General features: G+C 41.5%; 1 protein-coding gene across 1 annotated transcript in view; it reads right to left on the bottom strand.

The window, feature by feature from the left end:
* Positions 1-11,064, bottom strand: part of commd10 (COMM domain containing 10) — a gene marked incomplete at its 5' end in the record, with an annotated part of 51,796 nt that extends 40,732 nt beyond the window's left edge. The window contains 5 exons of the mRNA XM_079222235.1: positions 5,378-5,488; positions 8,176-8,331; positions 9,146-9,256; positions 9,857-9,947; positions 11,036-11,064. Coding sequence (XP_079078361.1) covers positions 5,378-5,488; positions 8,176-8,331; positions 9,146-9,256; positions 9,857-9,947; positions 11,036-11,064 — 498 coding nt within the window. The remainder of the gene's footprint in view (positions 1-5,377; positions 5,489-8,175; positions 8,332-9,145; positions 9,257-9,856; positions 9,948-11,035) is intronic.
* Between the last annotated feature and the right edge of the window lie 987 nt (positions 11,065-12,051).

Genomic DNA, 12,051 nt, shown 5'->3' with positions numbered 1-12,051 from the left:
GAGAACGACGTGGTGACGACCTGCCAATCACACGGTAGTCCCGCCCTAAAGCCTACCCTGCTTTATGGTCCGTTTGACTCTCAATGGGACCATCATTTACTAAATGGACATCATGCTGTGTTGAAAAAGACTGCAATGTTTACTGAGATAATAAATCAGGAGAGAAGTTAGGTCATTTTCTCATAGACTTCTATACAATCGGATTACACAGTGTTTTCCACACAGTAGACTCAAACGGGGGTAATCTTGTTTTTTTTCAAGCTCAAAGTCATTTAATTGAGTTAAACGTGTTGCTTAAAGTGCTGGCAGTAAGTAGAACTAAAACCTCTGATAAGGCGGTGTTCAATGTACTTTAATGTCTCGTTCACAAGCCCAAAAGGTTGGGAACCACCGAGCTAGATGGCTCCTCCTCCTCCTGCTGCCGATGGCCAATGGCCCCTGGTCCTGATGACATGGGAAGTCTGCCTGTTGCATAATTCTGGAACAAGTATCTCGTACAGTACATTGTTCACTGTAGGCCGCGGCGGTGCCAACGACCATATCGCCTTTCCTCGTAAATGATTTGTCAGTGTCAGGCGGCTATTTAAAAACAACAAAGACAAACCGTCAGCTGTTTTAAGTACTGCAAAGAATATGATACCCACTCATTAAAAGCCTCATTATCTCCCTATCAAACACTGAATCTGTTCTTTTTCTTCCCGTCTTAGACCATACCTGCAGCTTTTTACTGCACAAATTAACTGTGCAACGGAATGAATGATTAATGCTGCTGATTCTGTGCCCAATATTTTAAAATATGACTAATGGCACTTCAGCTTACCTTCATCACATCTTAAATGTGTTATTCATAATGTCGCTCTTATTATCTTTGTCTTATTTTAAGCTACTATTTGCCTGATCTCCTGAGGCGTATTTGTTTTGTACGTTTTATGTTTATATTGTTAAAGAAAAGGTTGATCGCAAAAAAAGACAATAGCATGTCTTCATGCCACTAAATACATGTTTGCCGCATTTCTCATTCATCTGAAAATGTCAGCAGCTTGGTCGAAAACACAGTTGTAAAGACTTAAATCTTTCAGGCTTTCACCACTTGTGTGTGTGTGAGCGTGTTTCTTGGCAATTTTGGCACAGACGCACACATCTTAACCTACAAAACCAATAATTTGGTGTTGCGTAATCTTTGTGCGTCATATTCTGAGGTCTCCTTTTCCTCAAGCAAGAGAGCGGAAGCGGCACAGATATAAAGTGACCAATTTACAACACGACAACGTCACATTTTCTGTGTGCGTTTGCTGCTTCCTGGCGTTTTTGCTTCTCTTCGAGCACACCTTCATGGCACGAAGACCAGATCTCTGCAGACGATAGATAGACTGTGTCGGCCTCCTGCTTAGATCAAGGTCTGAGGAGCGGGAAAAGAACTAGAGGCTGGATAGTGTGCTTAAAACACAGATAAAAGCAGATTTGAAACATTCCATCCGGTACATTCCACTATTAGTGGTATTATCAAACTATAACTCTCCGTCTTCTTTCCAGATGTCCCATATCTAGAAGCACCGATCCGATCTACTTCACTTTTGCCGTCTGTTTATCCGGGGACCGGATGATCGCCTCTGTCGAATTTGGTGTATTTCCCCGGTGTGAGCGTGAGTTCTTGGGTGTGTTTTTCCACCCTCAGTAAGACTGGAGTTAACCGCTGGAAGACTTGATACTCACTTATAGCGCTAATAACGATTACCACCAGCAAAATAAATCAATGCTCTGTTTTACAACCGCAGTGATTATGTCAAAACAAGCGACCAATATGCATGATGGGAAATCATCTCCAATGTTTCTGGCCTTAGGTGCGTATTTAAGGGTTTGGAGGCTCAGGCAAACACTGTCTGGCTTTACTTTTCACCCTTTCTCTAACTGGGAACGTTGGTATTGGCGGTGGTAAAAGAAGTAGAAAGAAAATAGTTTTAATAACGCACAGTAAAAGTCCTGCATTACCATTCTTACTCCGGTGAAGAGTGAAAGAGGCATCACCAGCACATTGTGCTGGAATATACTTAGCGTCGGTTCAAGGTTGAGCCTTGAATTCTAACACGATGCTGAATATTAATGCTTCTTATTTCAATTGGTATATATTTGAATCTGCAACGTAACATTTCTCTGTGAGGTAAATGTAGTACTACAATGCTTCCCTCTGAAGTATTAGTACACAGTAAGTAGTTGAGTTGCATATTTGTTGGCATGACTTAAGGCCTTTTGGACGTTTCGTTCTGGTATAATGAGTTGTAGGCATATTTTCAAACGGGCGCTGCTCTAGTTAACACAAACCACAAAAGGACATTTACACAAATCCCCCACTCTCCTCCAAATGTTTCATCGTTGTTGTTGTTGTTGTTGTTGAAGCTTATACCCATCCTTCTATTCATCCTTTCCCACTGTCATCTCTCAGTTTTCCTAATCCCCATTCCTCTTCTCTGCGTCCTTCCGATCACCTTCCCCTGCATCCTCGTCTTCTTCCTCCGATTCCAGCACCCAGATCTTTTTAATGCCTCAGCTGCTTCTTCTTTGGGATGCAACAGGTCTCGTGCCGTACCTTCAATGATTGAGGCCATCCCATCCATCCTTAAGGGGGATAAACTGGAGACCTCACCCGTGAAACATTATCTCGTGGGTGTGAGGACATTGTGTCTGGAGCCGGTCCTGCCTCCTGCTGATGCCCCTCCTCTCTACCTCCTTCTGCTTCATGGATCGACTCCTCATTACATGAATAATTTCTGTCATATTCATTGCATGTGCTGTAACTCTGTTACGTTGTTCAATCTGGTCACATGACATCTATTGCTTCTGTCCATCCGGGGAGAGGGATCCTCCTCTGTTGCTCTCCCGAAGGTTTCTTCCCTTTTTCTATTTTTTGGGAAGTTTTTCCTGATCCGATCTGAGGTCCCGGGACAGGGATGTCGTATGTGTACAGATTGTAAAGCCCTCAGAGGCAAATTTGTGATTTTGGGCAATGCAAAATAAACTGAATTGAATTCACCAGCAACTTTCCACTGAGGCCGATACAAATCCAGTTTAGGGACATAGCAGCTCCCCCGGGTGGGATGTTTTACACCGACTGCTGCTGCAGAAACAGTGATCTATAATTTCAATACATGTTGTTTTGGAGGCAGAGCGGGGACGTTTTATGAAGAAGAAATCCCCCTGACAATAAAATGCTTCAATGGAAACAGAAAAAATAAAAATCTATTTGTCCAATAATGTCGTCCAACATCTCCTCCACTGTACTGTTGATATACTGTGTGTCACATATTGTTTGGTGAAGGAGATGTGAAGCTCCCTGGCAGTCCTCCTCCTCCTCTTCCTCCTCTTCCTCCTCGGGGAGAGTGTTAATGAAGCAGGCGGCTGGTCAGATGGGGGAGTCTCTGACTCTCCACTTGGGTTCCCGGCAATCAATAATATACGGACGGCCACCCTCGCCTTTTCTCTGCTTCTCTTTCTTTTTCTTTCCCTTATCCTCTTCATCATCATTATTTTACTCCCCATGTGTTTTCATATTGGTTTTCTCCCCTTTGCCACCTGTTATCCTCTAATTTCTCCCTAATTTCCTTATTTTGCCTTTCCCCTTTTTCTTTTAGACAGTCAGCTGTGAGGATGTTGCAAATCTGCTTCGTAATTAGCATGACAGTGGCGGCTGAAGTTCACATGCATTCGCAACTAATTTACTCCTCAGTCATGATGGGAGTGGCAGTGTTTTGACGTTCGGGAAGCAATTCTCAGAGAGTTTTTGGAAGGAAACAAACTTACTGTCAGGAAACTGTAATCTGAAAAGTGCCTGAACACAAAGTTAAATGAGGTATCCTATCCATCTCTCAGATACTTGACTGCCCACAGGGGACGCTTTGCCGACCTGCAAGGCAACAGTGCCCCCTGCAGGTCACCAGAGGAGGTGAACCCCCAGGGCTGTGCAGTGAAGTTGGTCTCGCTTCTTGCTTTAGCCCCTCCCGCCTCCATCTCCTCCCACAAGGGGAATTGTCTAAGTGGATTTAAATAAATTAATGCCTCTTCTGCTAGCTGAGGAAAGCAGAAAATAGTCCAGAACTAAAACAACAACAACATTCCAACTGCTGTCACATTCACAAAGATAAAGAAGAACATATACATATATATATTTTTTTTTCCCCGAGGCTCAAGCCTATAGGCTCGCATGTAGGACGGCAGTAATTTGAATATGTCATGCCTAATTCCACGTTTAGGCTGAGCCGGCATTCTCTGGGGACTGAATACAAAGCAGCGTGCAAGAAAGACACTTGACTAGTCAACGCTATCCAGGCTCGGGGGATAATCAGTCCCACCATTTTGAGACAAAAAAACCTTTGAAAAGGAAGCAGTCATAACTAAAAATCATTTCCAGCGTCCGAGCCAACACACAGCGGGCCTGTGAAGCATTTTAGAATCCAAGGAATATTTTTTTTTTTTATATATTTGTCAAAGCATCAAGGGGCACTTGACTCGTCTTATCTCACTAAGTGTGTGGGCACATTTGGGGTTGTTGGAAGAATCGAAACATTAAGTCTGGATAAAAGACACGGCCGACTGAGTTCTCACTGCTTCTCCGGCAACAGAGCAACGCTTCTCCCAGTGGAGAAGAAAGAAGTGAGCGAGGGAGGCTCATGAGGTCTCGGCTATTAGAGCAACTACACAGCATTAGCTAATTGGGATCCAAACAAACTCCACTGAATACCAATGAATGGGAACTGGGAAGTGCCACAGTGGAAGAGATAAAGTCAAAACCATATATTTGCATCATGTTTCCTTGGTGTTTTTTCTCTTATTTTCTTCATACAAATATTTAGGGCAAGCCTTCATTAGGATGCTACGCTTTAATCACTAATGACCTCAATAGGGCAAACATCTAGACTCCACCTAAAACGTATTGTCAACAGGCCCGGATACTGTGCAGAAATGGAAACAGTTCAAAGCTAGTTCCCCCCCAATGAATGCACACACGGTCCAATTGGAGCGACAGAGAAAGTCTACCAAGAGAACCAAACCACCCTGGAGGGTTTCCGATAACAAGCTCCCAGATCTCTGGTCTTTGCACTACGGTTCCTCTGGGTCAAGACAGACACCAGAGGGATTACCAACCATTAGCAAGAGAGAGAGGGACAGATTGGAGATGCTTCTCATTTGGCATAAACACGGATACGCTCTCTGTGATCTCGCTGGATAATAAGGCTTTTTTTTATTTTTTAAGTAGTTATTGTGAATGGTATTGGCGAAGCATAGCGGTGAAACAAATGACAGCTGTTTGTGTACGTGTGTGTGTGTGTGTGTGTGTGTGTGTGTGTGTGTGTGTGTGTGTGTGTGTGTGTGTGTGTTTTCACACCTCAGAATCTTCATTGCGAAGACCCAGTTGGAGGACAGCACTGGGAGACTTCAGTTTGGCTTGGCTGGACTGGGCCATCTGTAGGTTCAACTGCCAGCCGACATACTCCAGCTACAACACACACACACACACACACACACACACACACACACACACACACACACACACACACACACACACACACACAATTTAATAGATGCCCTAGACTCAAAATAACAGCCAAAGCAGCATTTTGAAGGAAATATATGTATATTTATGTGTATATTACATATTATCTTTGACCTAGATTTTTCACCAATACTCAATCATTCCGATGTGTTTAATTCATACAAAGCTCTTTGGAATCGTTGATTTTGATGAGAACGATATCACTTGACTTTATGATACATTTATCATAAATGAAAATATGCAGATCAAACTGTTCAACATCATTTGTGGTTTTTGGCCTTTCCTCATTAACTTGGTCTCGGGCTGCACATAAAGACTGATAGCAAATCATAAATTAATCGCCATCGGCCTATGAAACATCACAAGATAATATTCTACACGGTGATGTCATCCACTGTCACCCCAACATTATTAAATGTACTATAACGCAAGAGCTTTTTTCATTATCGTAACAGCTTCAGATTCATTTTATTTCAATGAATGGACTCGTTTATCATTATTAATTAACATATTCTTGCACCTCTGATTTATTCCCGATTTTCGGGCTTGTTGTCAACTCATTCATGATAAATTGGGACTTTCTCACTTTCGCGTTCCAATTTCATGAAGATGAGACGGCGACCCAAGGCTTGAAAAGTAACACCTTCCTTTAGTTGAAGTGAGAAGTTATTAATGGCTCGTTGGCCGACCGTGGACGGACCGGACGACCTCCAGCGACACGTATCACGAGCAGTCACTGTATTACCACACTTATGAATATGGTAATTACCACATACATTACATTTGCCTCTGTAAAACTTTGCCTAATCTCCTCAAAGTTTCAAACCACCTTGTTTCCAAGCGCCATGTTGTTGGACTATAACTCTCCGCCAGCTGTAGCTGCAGCGTGATAGATTAGCAGCACTGAGTCAAGGCAGGCCAGTTAAGTGTTTTATGATGCAGAGAGAGGCCGTAATAATAAACCATGTGTGACTTATTGGGTCTGGATGCTTCCACGGCATCAGGAGACAGGTGTGAGGTGGGGACGGGCAGGACATTAATACCACTGGATTCATTAGCATGAATAAACATTTGCAGCTCTATGATGTCTTACTTATTTCCCGGAAATAAAATAAATGTAAATCCAGTCTGATATACGTCTGTGGTTCCTGCTCCCTCACGCTAATATTTTGTGTTGCTTGCGTTATGTGGCACAATCCCAGCAGCAGTGTGTTCATTTAAAAAAAATAAGAAAATTACCAAGAAACCTAAAAAGGTATCGTCGCTGTTCACCGCAGACAAAGACACATTTCTTAATTCTCCTGAAAGCAGCAACGCTGATTAAAACAGCAGCGGGGCCAATCAATCAGACAACTGGCAGAGAGCAACATAAAGAATAACGTCCGGTCAGGTACGGCGGGGAAAGGTAATTCAACGAGTAGTCCGTCCCAACGAAGACATTTAAACGCAGCATGCATTTGAGGATCGGAGGCTGTGAAAAGAGTCTCAAAGCTCCCCACATCTCCATAGTCAAACCAAAAAGACATATTTTCCCTCTTACTTTGAGTGCTATTCGTCAATCTAGATTATTTTGGTGTGAGTTGTCTGGTTTTAGAGATATCTGCCGTAGAGATGTCTTCCTTCCCTCCAATATTGTGGTACTCAAAGGGCAAAAATATATTTTATATTTTGTACTTTTAACTCAACAGCAATGTCATTTTCCAGAGATGACCCGGTCAATCAGGATAACCCACAAACTTTGTGAGCAGTTCAGGCATGTTTTTGTTTTCTGTGGGGCGCTTTGAGCCCCACAAGCCCGGTGCCATATAGTCCATCATATTGGAGAGAAGTTAGACATCTTCATGGTCGATATCTCCAAAACTAAACAAGTCATCCCAAAACAATCTAGATTGATGAATAGCTCTACAGTTAAGAGGAAAAATATGGATTTTGGGGTGAACTGTCCCTTAAACCTCCAGTTTGACGGGTGTTTAATTGATAGCGTGACTAGTGAGAATGTCATGACTTAACACATACGCAACACAAAACCCTGCTTTCTCATCAATAGAAAAATTTGATGAAAAAAATATACACGCGAGTTGTAAAGTCAAAGAAGTGGCAGAGGTTGATTCCAGGATCAATGGCTGTCACGGCCTTCTGCTGGCAGCAACAAACTCATCGGGGAGAGAGAGATGACTTGCAAGCGAGACCCAGGCAGGTGAGCGGTCTGATGTGACGGATGGTTACACGCTGCTTATTTACTGGCTGTTAGATCTTAATTCCCTTGACTTTGTACGGAATGCCGTTTGATGTGTCAGCGCTTAATCAACTTATAGGGAGGGAAGTAAAAAATGGATGTGACAACTCGTCTGCTTGGCGAAGGAACTCTTCGTAAGCACAGGAAGCTGGAATGATATCGCACAAAAGCAGGTCAGTCTTAAATATGGACCGTGTTGATTCTCAGTTTAGTATTGAGTGACTATAATGTTCTCACTAAAGAGTGCTCGGTTGGAAAAGGGATGAAACAGTGTAAAAGAGTGTCTGGCAGAGAATTCCTCTTCCGCTTCAGTAACACGCTCAGGGAGCTTAGCGCGAGTAGATGGGGGCAAAGTTCAGAGCGAGTAACCAATACAGCCGGTTATCAGCCTCACCTTCTTCGGGGCAAAGGTGCTGTGCTTCAGTTTCTCCACCAGCTCGGGTCCAGCCGCGGCCCACGTTTGAGAGAACACCTCGGCCTTGTCTGGGTTTAGATGAACCGCCTCCAGCTGTTGCTGCAGAGAGGCCGGCTTCGCGTTATTATACACCGCCTGAAGACGAGAGGAGATAGAGAGTAGTGACTCTACGTACCGTACCGCTGTAACAGTTCACCCTAAACACTAACGTTGCTACAATACAAAAATTCATGATACAACAGTGACCCCAGCTGGAGAAATGGACTCAATGAGATCCACACTGACTTACTTTCTTTCTGGAAACATGCACATAAGCACTTTTCATGGTCATTTACTTGATAAATGGTTTATTTAATAAGGGGACAATGCACATTAATAAAAACATTTCTGTTAAATGTGCCAGAGTTAGCCAAGAGGCTATTTTCCATCTGTAGTCCCGAGAGGCAGATGTTAAAAAACTAAAACTAACCTAAAAACAGAAATAAAAAATGAAATATACAAGGATTATAAAATGTTGACGCATTTACAATATGTGCACAACAGTCAAACACAGATAAAAAATCAATAAAAGACATGAAGGTAGATGATGGTCGACCGGCAAAATCAAGACAGACAACAGACAAACTTCATTGCCTTTTTGTTTACTGATGATTTTTTTCTCAGGTAAATACTTGTGTGTGATGAAAACAAGCCCTTGAGGTAAATATCAAGTGTACTGACACTCTTGTCTGCACTGAAACAACATATGTAAGTGGTTTCTTTCCCAATGACAAAGCAATATAAATCGTTACATAGAAAAATGTTTTACTTACTTGGCCTCCTCATCACATCTAATACCTAATGTTGAACCCTGACATTCATTATATTTAATAACTAAATATGGAGTACTAATAAAGGACTCAAACCTAGCTAAACTTTGCTATGACGAAAAATGAGATGAAACCCTCACCTGCTGTAGTATGAAGGCAGCCGTTTCCAGCACTAGATTGAGAGCCTGTTTATCCAATGAGAGAGCGGCCTGAAGTTTCTCTTCCTCCTCGTCACTGAATGTCCGCTTGCCCTGTGTAGAAGACATGATTCACTCTACTTTTCAAGAACTGGGAAGAACAAATGAAAAGCTCCTTTCTGATTGAGAGTCGATAACTCTTCAAAATATGAAAAAAATGTAGAATAGATTGTGTGGGTGTCCTGAATACAATATCCAGGAGTTCAAATTTTGACATTTGGACCGGGTTCTTACACAGTGTAAACGCACCTCTTTTCAATAGCAAAATCACAGATTAAATGTATAACATTAACAATGGCTCTACGTATTGCACATGCAACAGGAAGCCATCATGCAGCCTGTGCTTTACTTGACATGTCAATGTGTCTTTTAATATTCTCACTAAACCAAAAGGTGGATTGATTTCTCTGAGCAAATCAAAAGACAGAAGTCAACAGACGCATCGTTCGCAGCATTAATGACGGACACCTTGCCAGCAAGCTAAGTCTTGTAAAACCCAGCGTGATCAACAGGGCCAGGCACGTGTGTGCATTCATTAGAGTGTGACTGGTGCTCCAGTAAGTCATTATGCATGCACAGCTTTACAGCTTTGCAGCAAAAGCCTCAAAAGCCTCTTGTCTTTGGCTCGGTTAACAGTGTGAGCAGTCGCTGCACCTTCAGATGAAGCTTCTGTATGATGCGGGAGATCAGCCTGGAGAACTTGTTCACATCAATCGCGTTGATGAAAGTCACCGCTTCTTTTATGCTGTTCGGAGAGAAGAGTCGCGAGTGTTAATGACGACGTTGTCGAAAGCACTCAGATCTTTTTGTTAAGAAACATAATCAGGGTTTGATGTCAAACATGAAAGGTGTGTCGCACTGGCTGACAGGGAATTTCAAAAGGCACCTGTATACATCGACAACAAACACACATAGACTATAAACAATACAGCGGTGACAGCATACAGCAAACATTATCTTCTATATATTTCAATAGGTTGCACATCAGAATAAGGGTGAAGAGTGCTTACGAAAATTAGGTACACGTGTGGACATAAATGTTAAGACTATTACGCACACACAGACATAATAGCTACTGCAGAGTAAACCGGCTGCGTACTAGGGCTGAACGATATTGAAATTTGTTTTATTTTAACTGATTTCGTAAGAGGGATTTGCAATTTCGATAAAATTCCAGATATTTGTGCAGCCCTACTGTTTTCACAGCTGTTTCACTTGCTGTTCAAAACTAAGGTAGTAATACCACAAAGCTAATATACTCCCATCAGAAGGGATCATTCAGTCTTACTCCAGTCAAGTAGTAGCACTACAAACATAGATGTAATTCAAATGGACAGCTCTGATACATTTGACATGTTTTCACACATATTACAGATCCTCATATTACATTAGATCACACATGGCATGTTGTTTTTTGTTGGAGGTGGTCTGATTGCCCAATGCTACCTAGTTTGAACCTAAAACAGTGCATCACACCGACATATGTTATTAGTCGAAAACATTTTGTCAGCAAAGTAACTTGTGCAATGTTGTGGGGGATTGTACAAAGTCTCAATAGAAGAGGAAATAGACAACAAGGAGATGTCCTGTAACGTTAAATGTTACTGTGAAGACGTAAGAGAGCAAGACACTCAGATAGGTGCACAGCTTAATGAGGGCAGTTAGCTACACAAGTCATCCCCAAAGCTATTGCAACGTGTTTTCTCAGGTCCATGTATGCACTAAATCACCACCTTTCTTTTCTCGTGATTACATGGCTACAGGTATCTTCACGTAAGCTAACGCTACTGGAAGGATTTTATTTCTCGAAGGACAAACACAAAAGCTGCTTACCTTTGTGTTTCTTTTATAAAAGAAGTCATTGTTGTCTGTTGCTTTCTGCAAATGAAAAATGAAGAGTTGAAAAGTGTCAAAGCAGCAGCAGCAGCAGCATCCTCACTGTTGTCATTCCTTCTTCCGGTTGTCACGAGACGACTCACGTGACAGTCAAAGCTGCGCGGTTATGCGCAGTAAAGTGCAGGATAAAGACCAATCAATAAACTGTAGAGATACATGAATGCAAGTTTAAAAGTGTGTCACTGGTTTATTCTAACACAACAGTGTCGACAAAAACTGTATCTTAAAGCCACTGTGAAAGCATTGCGCCTCAGTTTGCATAAAAGCTGCACACGATAACGCATCCGCTCCAGGAGTCACTACGGAATACGCGATGGACAAACAGTGCCGGCATCAAATGCGCAGAAGCATCATTATTGTTTTACAGCCATATTTTAAAAAGGCTAGCTTAAGTTACACTTTATAATATTACTGCTAGTATTGGTACCATATACCATATTATAAAAAATAAAAATACTTAATTGCATATATAAATATATGTTAATTAAGTAAAAGTAAAGAAGTAGTATTTAAAAAGGTGTAATAATGAGTAAATGGACTCATTATGTAGAATGGCTCTTTTAAAGTATTATAATATAAAATTATATATTTTTTGTCACTAACAAGCATTTATTTTGTTCTTGTTCAACAATGTGGTAGATTACCATTATTGTACTACATCCTATCGAGTAAGCATAGCAAACGTCTATATATGTATGTTGTTGAACTAGATTATGTATTAATGGTTTATAGGTCTGTGGAGGCATTAATAAGACAAACTAGTTTGACTGGTTGTTGGTGTAGGTGTTTACAAAAGCCCCATTAGCAGGTGTTAAGGCTTTCTTTTTGGTAATTTGACACATATATTATATATATATATATATATATATATATATATATATATATATATATATATATATATATATAGTCATTCATAAAAGGAGAATCAAGTCGGCAGCAGTAAGTGTTTATAC

This window comes from Taurulus bubalis (assembly GCF_910589615.1).
Source record: "Taurulus bubalis genome assembly, chromosome: 8".
Classification (NCBI taxonomy): Eukaryota; Metazoa; Chordata; class Actinopteri; order Perciformes; family Cottidae; genus Taurulus; species Taurulus bubalis.
The sequence above is the reverse complement of the archived record's forward strand: the minus strand, read 5'-3'. Positions and strand labels throughout refer to the sequence as shown.